The sequence below is a fragment of the Poecilia mexicana genome, unplaced genomic scaffold, assembly GCF_051168715.1.
Source record: "Poecilia mexicana isolate PSO_F unplaced genomic scaffold, ASM5116871v1 scaffold_22, whole genome shotgun sequence".
Taxonomy (NCBI): domain Eukaryota; kingdom Metazoa; phylum Chordata; class Actinopteri; order Cyprinodontiformes; family Poeciliidae; genus Poecilia; species Poecilia mexicana.
The window spans coordinates 24,632,282-24,647,751 of record NW_028263391.1 but is presented as its reverse complement, the minus strand read 5'-3'; the positions used below and the strand labels follow the sequence as shown (position 1 = coordinate 24,647,751).

The following is a 15,470-nucleotide window of genomic DNA, read 5'->3' as shown; positions in this document are numbered from 1 at the left end:
CCTCCTCTGAGCTGCTACAGTTGTCCGAAGAAATGGACCAAAAATAGCCAATAAGAGCCAGGAGGCAGGTCTTAGTGCTGTCAATCATCCTGATGCACTTGTTGCTAAATGTGCTAATGGGGGAAAAGCAACCTACAGTTAAAGGAAAACCGTTGGCTTTGCAAACTAGCCTTAGCATTCAGATCGTGCTTTGCTGACAGGAATAAACTGGCAGCGCCACAGAAGATTGTGATTGACTGCGCTAAGAACCGCCTCCTGACTCTGATTGGTTGTTTCAACAAATATGTAAAAACATAAAAATTCAAAAATATTTTATTTTTCCAAAGGAAAATTAAATAAATTAAAAAATTACATACTGCAGTTTTTAAGTATTTGAACGACACCAACGTAGTTGATTAATATAATTTCACGCGCGACATTTCAGAAACATTTTGAACAGAACAGCACAGCTAAATGTTGGTTAGTTTTTCCCATTAAGATTAATCTCTGCATGTTCAATATTAAAATATTTTCAGAAGAAGATGTTGAGGTAACGTTAGATGGAAATGATAATCATCTGGCCGTGACATGATGTGCAATATTTAAATATAAACGTTCATTATGTGATCCTGAAGCGAACTCTGACCTCGCACATCTGCAGCTGGAAGAAGCGCCTCTCCTTCTCCATCTCCTCGGCTATTTCCGCCCCGCTGATCTCCGTCCGGATCATCCCGTGCTGCCGAGCGTGCTCCTTCTTCTCCTTCTCGATTTTGGTCCTGGCAGGAAGAAACGCTGCCACAGGTCAAAGCAACACAAACACAGAAACGGAAAAATATGGCGGAAAACATAAAATAAAAAAATCAGCCCTGCAAGCTGTCAGCTGGAGGCGAGTTTTGATCTTTCCTTCTGTTTACAGAGTCAAAAATATGCGCAGGTCAAGAAAAGAAAAACTAAAAAACTATAAAAATACAGAAGTCTGATTTACAGCCACATTTACTGTATTAGAATAAAAGGCATCTAGTTTTCAAATTATTTTAGGCTCAGTTTTACAAATGTTATAAAATTAGGATTTGGGTCAAACTCTTTCAGAACACCTGATATATTTATCTGTATTTGATTTATTAAATTAAAGCTAATTTGGTGCAGCAAAGTCGGATTTTCAGTAAAAATACCTGGATAAATATGGTTCCACTAATATAAAAGTTACTTATGTCGTAATTTTCATTGTAAGAAAATTATGGCAATAAACATTTTACTCTGATTAAAAATTAATAAACTAATAAGTATCATTCTTGAACTGCAGTTGGGGGCCACAAAAAATAATTTCAAGTGCCACAAACGGCCCCTGCGCCGCACTTTGGACACCTCTGGATTAAAGAAGCATCAAGAAAATCAGTTTCAGTTTCAGGAACAACCCTGGGTCGTTAACCAACCAATTAACTCCAAATAATACAACATAAAAGGACCAATCTCATTTTGAAAGGTCTAATTCAGAGCTTTTCCTCGTCAAATTAGGAGAAAATATTTCACTTATACGTTAAATTGAGCACCAAGCTGCTCGTCAGACAACATTTAGGGCTGGTTTTTAACAAACAGACAGAAAAAGAGGCGATCTCATGCAGCGGCTCAACATTTTAATTTGCTGTTTATTTAAAACAACAAACTCAGTTTCCTGATCATCAACTGGAGAAAATCCAAGAAATTTTAAAAGCAGTTCTAAAAGCAATTCACGATTTAATTTCCTTTTATGAAGGAAATCATAGTTTTTTTTAAATTTCATAAACATTTCTTGGATAATCTGAAATATCTAAGGAGGAAGAATACTGTTTCACAGCCTTAAAAGTCCTGAAGCAGGATTTTAAAGCTGGTTTCTGGTTGGTGTGTTTAGTCTGTCTGCTGGGAACAACTGAAACACAACAAGCTGATGCAAAAGGCTCAGAATAAGAAAACCGTTCTTATTAAAGCAGACACAAAGATGAGGCGAGGATCCCGGACGAAGGAGAAAAACAAGCAGGAAACGGGCCTCTACTGACGGTTTCCCCATGAGTAGAGTGAAATAAAGACAGCCGGGGACATTCACACCACCATGTCCTCTGTGTCAGCACAAAGTCTGAGCTGCATCACAGGAAGACGGGTTACCCTCTCAGTAAAGAATGTCCTTTGCTGCTTGTAAAACACATAAAAGTGGCATAAATACTCCTGGTTTCTCCACGCGACAACAAGGACGTGTTGAAGGCAGACACTCAGAACGGCAAAACACATTTACTTAAATCATTACAGCTATAGTTAGTTTATGAAAAAGAAACCAAGACGTCGGCTCATTAGACACATAAAAATGGATTTTCTTACACTTTGGTTTCGTAATCCTTCCAGGCTTTGTCAAAAGGCTTTTTCAGATCCTGCAAAATGGAACAGGAAAGAAAAGACAATTCAATGAATGAAATAACACCAAACAGCACAAAAGGCTGAAGTAGAAGATTACGACTAGATGGTGTTTAATTGTTTTATACATAAATTAATTAGTGCTGGGATTCAATTAGACGTTTTAGTCAGATTAACTGCAGGATTTGTAAATAATTAATCGCATTTCAATCCACAACATAATCGACATTTTCAACTCCAAACAAATTTTGGCTGCTAAATTATTGAAGTAATAAACATCCGAGCTCAGTTTTAATCTTATTTAAGTTATTTAATCATCACATTGCAGAAAAGTTCATCTTTCCAGTTTCAGGAAGTCCTGATCATTGATGGTGAACTGTGGATGCTAACATTAGCGTTAGCTACGTGTTTAGCATTGAGATGCTATTTTAGGCTTGAATACCTAAAATAATTTGGACACTTTAATTAGAATCAAACAACTGGGTTACGTTTTTAACGAGTTAAAATGATGCAATTAATTAATTACTAACACAGTCACATGTCAGAATGGCTTAATCAAAGGCCAGACCTAAATCCAACAGAGAATCTGAAGCAAGATTTCAAAACTGATGCTCTGCATCCAGCTGGAGGTACTCTGCAGTAACGATGGCTTAACCACAATAAAGCCCAATAAAATGTCCTGAAAACCAAAAAACTGTGACTGTATTTGCTGAGTCATCCTCAGTGCTGATGAAATCCTCATTCAGCAAAATGTCTAACTCCACTCTCATCTTTCATGTTTGATCTCTGTTTTCTCAGGAGAGTCTGTAACTTTGGATCCGACCGGTGACCTCAACCTGTTGGCATCCAGGCTCTTCCCGTCACTCCCACCCATCCACTCACCAAGAGGAGCACAAAGAGACGCGGCAAAAGCTGATCCCCCAGTGAAAGAGCGGGGCTGAGAAGGAAACGGTGAAAGAAAGGGAGGCGGCGAGGGACTGAGAGAGGAGAAAGGTTTAGCGGAAGGAAGTGTCAGAGCCAGAGAAGGGGGAAAATGGCAACAATGGCTAAAAATACCACACAGATATTTCTGGGAAGGGCAAAGAGCGCCGGGCAAAGCACTTCCCAGGAGGGCAGAGGACTTCCAGGGCTTCCCTCCTGAGCCTGAAACTGACTGCAGGATGGAGAAGGAACAGCGATCCAGACTAAACCTTGCAGATGTTTCTGAACAGCTGGGTGTGCAGCTTCGCCGCCGCAGACTGTTTAAATCAACATCAGTCCTCAGTCTGCAGGTTTTCTACAGGATTTGACTGAAAGGGTTTGAGAAACGGGTAATTTTGGGTCTGGAGAAGCATCTCCATGTTCATTTTTACAGGTTGTGGATAGTGGTGGGCTCACTTAAGCTAATCCACATATAGCTAAGCTAACTTTCCGTTTAGCTAACATTGAAAACATTTAGCAGATTTAGGTTCCCAAATTAATTTGTCTTGATAAATCCTAAGGTTCTAATTTACTTGACTGTTTTGTAAACTTTCAATTCTTCAAGTAGTTACATGTTTATATTCATGCTCTTATTTTGAAACGGGGAAGACCGTTTCCTCTCCTCGCATTGGCTTCTGTAAATAGCCAGGATAAAGTCAAAGTTATTTAACATCCTCGCTTTCAATGGGTGTAAAACACACCAATACAGAACAAGAAATAATCCAACTCACTGCTGACTACGTATTTTTGTTACCGCTCGCCACCCATTCACTCGCGCTCCAAGAAAGTGAGCAGTGATTGTCCAGACTGGGAGAAGATGTCTGCTAAATCTTCAGCACAATTTAACTAAAAAAATTTCAGAAAGAATATAAAAACAACATGCATGAGGAAACGAACGGCGACTGTGGACTGCGTCAAACTTTGATCATCACTTAGAAAAGAAGTACAAAGAAATGTTAGCTATGTTTAAGCGATGTTAGCAAAGCTAGCGAGCTAATGTTAGCAATCTCCCTCTGTAGCACAATTCCTTACCCAGCCCTTACACAAAGATTTAGTCAATATTAGCTATAAATATTAAGCTAGCTACCCGTCTTCAGTGTAAACTGGAGGTTTTATGGCGCTAGCTAACATCACCTAATATTAGCATGGGGTGCTAGTCTTGGTTTTGATTTCAGTGCACCAGTCCCTCCTTCAGCTGAAGTCCTCCACACCATGACTCTGCCACTGCCATGCTACACAGTTGAAGCTTGTAGCTTTGCACCATCGTGTTACTTTTCAGCATTTTTTCACCAAAACCTTCAGATTTCCAGCAGGAAGCAGAAGATGGGTTTTATTTTTTAGTGACTTCATGAGAAATCTGCTGTCAGTAGGTTCTTCTGTGCATCTTAGAGCCACTAATCTTTAATTACTGATGGTAAAATGCTGCAACTTCCCATTTCCAAGGTCCAGTGAATGCAGAATGACTTAAATTATGTTTTTCTCATCTGAGCCCACATTAACTACTGCAAATCTGAAGGTCTCACCATAAAAAGGACATTTCTTTATATCCAGTGTCCAAACTTCAGCAGCAGGGTTTTAATCTTTATTACAGATCAATTTAATCTGAAGCAGAAAGAGTAATGGCTGCATAATGCGCTGCCTTATCTCGTTCTTGAGTTAATTTGTCTGCAGACTTCCTCAATGTTTTACAACATCCACTTTAACCATCACTTAATCATGCTGTCCTGCAGGTCTGGACACTTTCTCAGACCAAAGGAGGCGGGATAATTGAAGCAGTGTGAGCCGACTACTGGCTGGCAGAGTTTTCTTCTTTTCCCCCGGCTCATTTCTCGAGATGCGCATCCAAATATAAAGCAGCCAGCGGCTCATTGGCTGTCGGTCGGGTAATGAGAATCATCTGAGGCGTAATGAGAGATAAGTGGGAAGAATTACAGAAACTGAGCCGTACTCCAGGGAAAGGAAGGAGCTGAGTTAAAACACAGACGAGAAGACAAAGACAGGAAATGACAGACGGGGAAAAGTCACGGGACGGGAGGAAAGCAGCCGAGGTCATGAGGGCAACACGTGTATCCATGGCAACCGGCTCGTTAGACCGCTTTCTTTAATCACATCAAACTTCGTGGAAACCAAAGCCAATCATGTGTCTCTGGGGTGAAAGGTCACAGACTGTCAGGGACGGTAAAGAGCTGCGATTGGATTACAGAGCCTGGCTGCTGGACACTCGGCTGTCTGGCTCAGATTATCGCTCCTTACTGGACCTTAATCTCCGTCTCAGGCACCAAAGATCTCAAACTGTCAGACGGGTCCGACACGCAGGAGATTCTGTACAGGTCTGGATTATTTTAACATTATTTTATCCAGTTATAAACGTCACATCCTTCTGCTGCGCCGACAGTTCTCAAACCGTTTGGTTCCTTCAGGACCCGGGCGGTTCTAGAATAAAGTTCTACGTTTCTTTCATAAAGACCTTCAGTAACCAGCAGCTTTACCCCTTTGACGCCCTTCAGGTCTCCTTTCAGCAGGCTGTCCAGGGGGAACGTGATGATGTTGTTCATGTTCTGGAACTGGAGGAAGACGGAGGAAATTTTACAGATTAAAACTCAGCAACTGCTGGAATCAAACCAGTGAAAATAGTAAAAAGTTTGTTTTAATTCAGGAAGAGATGAAAATCTGATCAAATCTTTGGCTGGATTTCTGTGAGAGAGCGGTTTACGTGTTGGGACCCAGCTGAGATGGACCTGAGAGGTTTTAGAGAGCACACACACACACACACACACACACACAAAGGGTTTCACACACACACGCACTGGGTTTCACACACACACACACACACACACACACACACACACACACACACACACACACACACACACACACACACACACGCACACACACACAGGGTTTCACACACACACGCACTGGGTTTCACACACACACACACACACCCAGGGTTTCACACACACACACACACACACACACACACACACACACACACACACACACACACACAGGGTTTCACACACACACACGCACACACAGGGTTTCACACACACACACGCACACACACAGGGTTTCATACACACACACACACACACACACACACACACACACACGCACACACACACGTTTGTGTGACTATCTTTGTGGGGACTTTCTATTGACTTCCGTTCATTTCTACAGCCTAAACCTGACCTTTACCCTTTTCCTATCCTTAACCCAATCCAAATCTCAATTCATACCTTAGCCCTAAATCGGACCCCTGACCCAATAACAGGGTTTCCCTTTGTGGGGACCAGGCTCCGGTCCCCACAACGTAGTATATGTCAGGAAAATCGTCCCCACAAGGTAATACAAACGCACACACTCACCAGGTTTTTGAAGAGTGCCGTCAGCTCCTTGGTGAAGACGGAGAACTTGAGGAAGGCCGAGCCCAGGTCGGGGTCGTCGTGGCACACACAGTTTTCGCCGAACTTCTCTAACGCCTGAGTGTACTGCTCCTCGTTCTCCACATGGGCTGAAGACAAACACATGCAGGAACAGGTCAGAGGTCAGAGGTCAGTTAACAAACTGCACAATAATCCACCACAGGTACAGTGGACAAACTGCTAATCCACTAGCAACAGAGCTACATTTTCGTTTAGCATTTTTGCAAACTTTGAAAACGTTTAGTGGACTTAGCTTCCCTTAAATTAAAGCAATTTGCTTTTCTGTTTTGTAAACTTTTAGTTGAATAATGTTCGACATCGCTGAAGTTTTGATTATAGACAGTTAGGAGTTTTTCAAAAACTTAGACATTTATATGCTCTTATTTTGAAATAAAGACACATCAGTTCAATTTCCTTTCCTCAAGTTCTCTCTTTTTATTCCAATAACTATTTCAAACAAGAAACATACAGGAACAAAGTAAAACATGTACAGTAGAGAACAATATATTAATAAAAATACAATATCTAAGAGCAGAGTAGCATATTTAATTTATTAAAAATAGTTTATGTCAAAATTAAATTATTGCTGAAGGGTTGTAGTCTTCAGATGTAATCTGGATTGAAGTCAGTATTTAATATGTTTCCACCAAACACTGTATTGGTGCAGCGCTTCACCGTTTCGCTAAACAACCTGGAGCTAATGCTCCAGATTAATACCATGTTGGTGAAGCGTTTTAGCGTTAGCTTCCATTAATTACCATGCTGGTGGGGCATCTAGCATTAGCTCCAGATTAATACCATGTTGGTGAAGCGTTTTAGCGTTAGCTTCCATTAATTACCATGCTGGTGGGGCATCTAGCATTAGCTCCAGATTAATACCATGTTGGTGAAGCGTTTTAGCGTTAGCTGCTGCTAAATTCTGTGGTGATATGGCGTATTAGAGTTAGCTTTCACTAGATACCATGTTGCTATAGCGCTTTAGCGTTAGCTTTTGCTAAATAAGGTGTTGGTGTAGCATTTCTGAATTTGGAGGAACTAATCTTCATCACTAGTGCGTTAGGTTAGCTAAGTAACGTTTCAGCTAGAGGTGCTCGCCGCTGCCTTCACTGCTTAGTCCCTGAAGTTCTGGCCGAGTTCAGCTGAAGCCCAGCTGGTTTCTGAAACCTCGAGTCTTTCTCTTTCACTCTTCTGAAGCTTCTGTTAAATTTAAACTTCTCATTAGATCAGACGTGTTCAAACTGCTGGTCCCAGGGCCCATTGGCGGTTTGTGGACGAACAGGAAGGGCCCAAACTTTGCTCTCCAGCCAATAATGACATCTGAACACTGAGACCTAAACCGCCTTGATCAATTTCAGGCTCATAAACCATAGTTTTATTCAAACAGACTCCTGTTCCATTCTGGCAGCTTGGAGGAAAGTTTAATACTAAAAATCAGTTGTATTTTCTCTTCATTTGTTTTGATAAATAGATGAATATCCTACAAATGTAAGTCTGAATGTGAGATTCATGCTTTGGATTAAAGGGTTTTGGTATCAAGAGGTTTTTGAGTCATCATAGACGGTAAAGTGTGTTGCAGAAATTTCACCCTGAGCTCCCATGTACTGCCTCTAACCTCTGCTAAACAATGATCCTGTTTCTACTGCATACAATAACACTGCTGCACCAACACGCTTGGCTGCAAACACAACTTACATTTTATCAGTTTGCATAGCGGCAAAGAAGGAAGAAAAACAAAGCAGAGCTTTTGAGGCATCTGCAGAGGATTATCCAACGTCCCAAAAGTTTGCGTTGCAGCTTCTTAACTGCTTTAATCGTGGGACAACAGGCCGGCTTCTGCTTCCTCGCTGACGCATACAGAACAATGTGTGAGCTCAGATTAACGCCGTATCTCTGCAGAGACCAGCGAAAACAAGAAAAGTCTTAAATGTCTGCAGCTATTTGTGTGCAGCTTAGAAAAGCTGCAAAGTGCAAAATTAATTTTCAGCAGAAGCTTTTAAAGGAAACTGATTTCTGTGAGTTGGTAAAGTTTACATTTTGCTATCCGGAAGTGAATCCAAACACAACTCTGACTTTTTGTTGCAGAAAAGTATCAACAATCTTTCAGGAGTATTTACGCCTCTGTCTTTTTGTTCTGCTGCTGACTCAGCTCCTGCAGACTCTTGAATTGTTATTTTTACAACCTGAAATATTCTCAATATTATTATTCCTCATGCAAATGGTGAAATATTCCTGCTGGGTTTCAGATTTACAGTCAGACTCCCAGCAGTGGCTTCATTTGCTTCCTCTGCAACACAACAGTTTTTCTTTTTGCTTCCAGAGATCGAGTTTAGAGACGACAGGAACAAAGTTTCTGTCAAATCCTGCAAAGTTGAATCCAAAGAGTAAGTTCATCTCCAGTGTTTAATTCATCTTAAAGTTTTGGAAATAAGGCCGGGTGAATTTGATGTTTTTCCTCTCTCTCTTTTCTAAAAAGAAAATTACAAACGTTTTTTTAAGAAACTTACTTTTATTTCAATCATCTGACTTCGAAGTTTAATTAAATACAAATAAAGCAAAACAAGATGGACTGAAATCTCTGAACTACGGAAGCCCAAAGAGTCCATAGGTGGAAATAGGGGGGTGTTTGTTGTATCTTATTATTTATAACTTAATGTGAAATTTGTTGTTATAATAAGAATTTTGATTCATCACTGGCCCGATAAATTCCAAGTAGCGGTATTTAAAACCCTCCAAAGCTGTCTTTATCGTCATTATTGATACTTTTACTATTTTTTCCACTGTTTGCTCAATGAGAGCATCAGTAAAAATATAGTTACCAGTTTAGTGAAACAAATCAAACTTCTTTCTGTGACTGGTGTCCTAAAAAAAGCGCCTTACAAATGGGAATGTTTTTCAGGAGCGGTGTTTGTGTCTGTGGGACTATAATTGCTGTGACACAGAGTTACAGTCACCTAGTTACCTAAAGAACATGTAATAAAATAATCCTTATTTTCACTTTTTGCATAATACAATGGTACAACAAAACATCGTAATAAACTTTAAGTCCATAACAGCCTATAAAACATCCAATAATTAAATCTTCATGAAGGTTTTTAAAAGCAGTTTAACACAGAAATACATCAGCAACGACTTTAAAGATGCAACTGTTGCTGCTCATAAATCTGAGAAGGGCTAGGAACCTCAACTCAATTACTTTCATCAGCAAAATGTACAAAAACATTATTTTATGAGATCATTGCAGCCCAACATGTAACCAAATTGACCTCTGAGATTTATGATCACTTAAACAGAAAAGCTTTGCTTTTTTCTGAAATAATTTCACTCTGACACAAGCAGCTGCATTCCAGCATTAATCTCAGTCATCATCCACGTCAACAAGCCGAACTGAAAGAACCAAACGGCAGTTTCACTTTAGAGGAGCTTTGATTTTATCACACGGTTTCATCTCGTCTCGGCGTTTCAGCCGCATGAAAACATGAACCATCTTTACACTACAAAGATCTGAACATGACTAAACTTTACATCTGGTCAACAAGTTGCATTAATAAACCTTCAACTTTTTGAATTACTTTTCAGATTTTCACATGTTGATGTTAAAACTATTTTTAGCTGCAGATATTAAATTTGCTACAAATGATCAAACATTCACAAAGGAATGATGTTAACGTACTTTAGACAAGAAAATGGAATTGAATTATTTGTCTCTTTAAAATTATACAAGATTATCAGCTTACCAATTTTTATCTGATTAATGGAATAATTGATAGAACAGTTGGCAGAATCGGTTACCTCTTAACGCTGTTTCATCACTCAGTGAGTCTTTCACTTTATGGAATAACATTTTTATATGTTTGTTTTTAAATTGCTGTGGTTTCCAGTTTATGTTTTCATGAAGAGCAGCACCCAGGAATTTTATCTTTCTCTCTCAACTTAATCACAACCTGATCAACATCGATCAGGCCTGTCACAACAACAAATCATACAGGGAGAGAAACGATAATATTGTTGTTTTAAGGCCATTTTCAACTAATGTTGATAATGACATGATAAGTTGTTACCTAGCAACTCACTCACTCTTTGGTTACCTAGCAACAAACTGTTCGGTAACTTGCGCAGCAGCAGTTTCAGGTTTTGTACCTGTGCTTCATAACTGCTGAAAAATAGAAACAGTAAAAACTGTGGATAAAACAGGAAAGGTCACGCCACCATAGTACTGAGTCTGCCAGTATTTCTGATACTTAAAACTACTCAATAATTCTATAAAATGCTCATATCATGATCCATTTTTTAGCCACAGAAACACTACTACGTTTCATGAAGTTAGTTTAGAGGATGAACTGGAATATTCTGCTGCTACTGGAAACAGGCCAGAGCCGGGGCAGCTTTGTCGGCCATGACAGTTTCTACCAGACGGCCTCAGTGGGAATGAAAACTTTCCACAGACGGGGAAATGTTTCTACTGTCAACACTGATAGCAACACTGACTCCCCGGCGATCATTAACTCAAAAACAACCTGAAAGGTACAGTGAAGAGAGAACATGGCCGCCATCAAACATGGCTGCCATGACGCCCCTCCCCCCTCCAGCTGCTCCTTTCAGGGTCTGAATCAAACAGCCGGCCCTGTGGCCTGAACTGAGCGCGCTCTGTTCAGAAAAAACAAACCTGCTCAGCAAATTGTTTGGGTTTTCTAACAGAACCCTGCAGAGGGAGAGACCAGAACAAACACACACCATCCCACACACACACCATCACACACACACATCATCCCACACACATGCACACATCATTCCACACTCTCCCTCTCTCAGGAGGAAAGCAGAAGTTCTGCCGCTGCAGCGACCCGTTTTTGAGGCTTCGGGTTTGAAGCGGGTCGGTCTGCGACTGGAGGAAGTGAGAATCGCCATGACGACTCACCCAGGCCGGACGTGTAGATGGCCTTCACCGACTTCTTCATCTTGTAGAGAACGCTGCGGTCCACATCCAGAGCCTGAACACACACAAGCACAGACAGGAACTCAGTGGGGGTCAAAGGTCATCGGCTGCTGGGTTTTCCTGCTATGATGTCACATTACAACCAAAATAAACATTTTATTTTACTGGGATCTAATCTGCACATCACCTCAGCCAGACTGGAAGGACAGCATGCCAGCTTTTAGAGTGCTAGGCTTTGACTAGGCCATTCTAACACATTATGCTGTGATTTAAACCATTAAGGAGCTGGCTGCATGGCCAACTGGAAGGAGAACCATTGTTTTGTTTTTTGTTCCTATCAACTTACCCACAGCATGATGCTGCCACCACCATGTTTCACTGTTTATATGCGACGTTGGACGGATTTGTAGGGTTAGCTTTTCCATCGTCTTAATACTAAACATCAAATTTAAAATTTCTCAGGAGAATTGATCAGTTGATCATTAATATCTAAACACCAACTTTAAAATCTTAAAATAAAACTTGAAATAAACAGAACAATACTGAGCCTGGTGGGGACACAAGTAAAGCCTGGTGGCCCGCCAGGCTGATTTTAATAGTACTTTTAAAACAACTTAAGCAAAGCAGAAACTAATTTGCAGAGTAATGTTGACACTGAGCCACCAGGCCCGGTTTATCCTCACAGCCTCCTTCTGCAGACACTGAGGAAGAAACGCATTCCTGATTGATCACACACCGCTCCGACCGGCAGGACGGAGATCCAGCCTCATTGTTCTCACCAGCTAACTATCTGCTGACGACAGCAGGTCTGCGCCAGAGGAGGCGGAACACACACACGGCCGTTTCCAAAACACAAGCAAAACCAGGACCGGTTCTGTCTGCGGCATCCCCGCGGACGGGCCGGTTCTGTCTGCGGCGTCCCCGCGGACGGGCCGGTTCTGTCTGCGGCGTCCCCGCGGACGGGCCGGTTCTGTCTGCGGCGTCCCCGCGGACGGGCCGGTTCTGTCTGGTCTGCAGCGACCTTGGCTCACCTTGTAAGCTCCCCTGCGACAGATTGCTGTGGCGGCAGCAGACAGTCGGCGCGAACTCATCAGATTTACTTAGTCAGACTCATGTGGGATGTTGGGCCATATGTTGAACTAGAAGGACCAGATGCTGTGTAATAAATAAATGCATTTTTTAGACTTAGTCTGAATAATAAACACAGAACATTAAATATTAAAAAGCTTTGAACAGAAAAGCTTCATGTCTTTTGATGTAGAAATACCAGAGTAAAGTCATACGACAGGCAGTAATGATACGACATAATCGTACGACAATAATTCACCGCTTTCTTCAGGTAATATTACGACTTTATTCTTGTAATTTTTTCAGTCCGGGTCCAATCCTCCGTCAGAGGGAGGAGAACCTTGAGTCTGACTCACTGAAAATATGTCAGACATTTAACATTAAGCAGATAGGAAAACACTTCTTTATAACAGACTGGAACAAAACAGACTGCCTGTTGTAAAGGAAACTCATTTAAATCTTCTGTTTTTCCTGATATATGTTTGAATTAAAAGCGGCCATTTTTATGCAGCCGCCATTAAAATCCATTTATTTTAGGCTTTGATGCCTGGAGTGCTGACAAATGCATCTGGGTCGGCGCTCTCAAGAGGTTCATTCACAACTTTTCTCTGTGCTGAGTGTGAAAAGTCAATATTTGGACAGAAGTGGGCCGGTGGGGGCCAAGTTTGCAGTTTTCCTCCAACAGCCTGTATGGAAAACATCAGGTTGACCAAAGACAGAAGACCAGGAGTCTGAAGCTAAAGAAGGTCTAGAAACTTTTCTTCTGAATCAATTCTGACTCTCAATTCACTTCAGCTTTTCTATCTGACAGAGCTGAAGAAAAATCAGTGCTGGGCCGTTTTAACTACAAAGTTAGTTGTACTAGCCCTTAATAAAGTGCTAATAATAAACATTTGTTATGCTAACGCTAATGAGCCTCACCAACACTGTATTTAGTGGAAGCTAATGCAAAAATCACAAACTTCAATTAAAAATATTTAATCCATCTCAAGTATAAATTTAACATAATTGAAATGTTATGCAATGCTGTTAGATATTGTATTTCAGTGATTCTTGAGAATAGGGACAAAATGGGTTTTAATTTTCCCATATTTTTTTTTATTATTTCTCAACCTTATGTATGCAAATATGACAAATAATGTTTAGAAAATATGAAGATGCTAAGGTACAGGCTCCCAGTTGCGAATTTTTTTTAAAAAATTACATTTTTAATCGACCTGACCCAAAACTTTGTCATCACCATCTGACAAAAATAAATCTAAAATGATTTTTAAAATACCCCATTAGTGATATTTTTACTCAATTTACAGACAAATGCTTCTCAAGTAATAAAATAAATATTATTTAAAACAAAAAACAAGAAAATGTCCATCTGATGGAGTTGACAGTGCATGACGGAGTTGACACAGAACTGAAGGTGGTGACAAACTAGTGAGTAAAATGAAAAACTTGGTACATGTGAAGTAATGCAATTCATGTAAAATACATTAAAATGAATTAGTTGCACAATTAAGTGAGATTTGACAACAATTTCACTGAAAGAGTCAGAAAAACTGACGGAGTTGACATCTGACGGAGTTGACGAAATGCCAAACTACCTCAATTTACATGATGTTATTCTGAAGGAGCCATATTGTAGCTCGTCAGGTCCATGAAATCTTTACAGTTTACCAAAATTAAGCTTTTATTTCGCAAAATTTCATCAAAGTTTTGTAAATTGTCAGTTATGGAGTTGACACATCATGGTTGTGACAAACAACTTAGGAATAAAACAGAAGAAAAAACTAAAGAATAACTTAAGCTAACCGGAGCTAACTAGCCCTCCTAGCAAAGGAAGAGAAAAGACAACGTCATGGGGTCCTCAGAAGTTCTGGTGCCCCCCAATAATGCCTGATTTTTTTTACATTCTTTTCATTTCTGACGGTGTTGACAAAAACTAAGGACAAATTTCAACGGAGTTGGAAAATATCTAAAAATTATTTTTAATTCAATTTATCGATACTTTTATAATTATTTATATGACTACTTATACTTAATTGTCATAATATATAATTTTAGTACTTCTTTAATTGTTTTAAACTATAAGAATGTATTGAGTTCTGCTCCTGGACAAGGGCTTTTACAGGCATCATCCACCGACTACAATGTTTAAAATAAAAAAATATTCAGCAAAAAAAAGAAAAATATACATTGTTGTGCTCACATGACCCAGGTTAGTTTAGTTAGATATTTGAAAAAAATATATTTTGTGTATATTTTATTCAAATTTCATGCTTTATCCATAGGACCTGTTTTGTCCCTATTCTCAAGAATCACTGATTTATGTTTATATCTTGTTCTTTGTTGTACATGTTTTATTTTGTTCCTGAATGTTCTACGTCTGAGAAAAAGTAATGGTGGGAAAAATGGTGGGATGTGGGGAGAGGAAACAGAAATGCTGTTCTTCATCCACTTCAAAATAAAAGCATGAATATAAACATTTAACTACTTGAATTCTAAACTAAAACTTCAACACAGATGCAAAACTTTATTCAACTGAAAGTTTATTAAACAGCCAAATAAATTAGTATGTTAGAATTTATCTGGAAAAATTAATTTTTGCTAAGTATACTAAATCTTTTCAAAGTTAGCTAAAGGGCAAAGCTGAAAATTAGCTCCATTATTTTTGCAAAAAAATAATGGAAAAATTTAGGTGAAGCTAATAGCGCTAAACATCTTCAAAG

At 39.8% G+C, this 15,470-nt stretch overlaps 1 protein-coding gene across 2 annotated transcripts in view; it reads right to left on the bottom strand.

Moving 5' to 3' along the window:
• Positions 1–15,470, bottom strand: part of asap2a (ArfGAP with SH3 domain, ankyrin repeat and PH domain 2a) — a 43,424-nt gene that overhangs the window by 17,765 nt on the left and 10,189 nt on the right. For both annotated transcript variants that reach the window (XM_088002308.1, XM_015004707.2), the window contains exons 2-6: positions 11,662–11,734; positions 6,690–6,835; positions 5,811–5,885; positions 2,329–2,378; positions 626–755 (exon numbers count right to left, since the gene is read on the bottom strand). In XM_088002308.1, the coding sequence (XP_087858434.1) occupies positions 626–755; positions 2,329–2,378; positions 5,811–5,885; positions 6,690–6,835; positions 11,662–11,734 (474 nt within the window). The remainder of the gene's footprint in view (positions 1–625; positions 756–2,328; positions 2,379–5,810; positions 5,886–6,689; positions 6,836–11,661; positions 11,735–15,470) is intronic.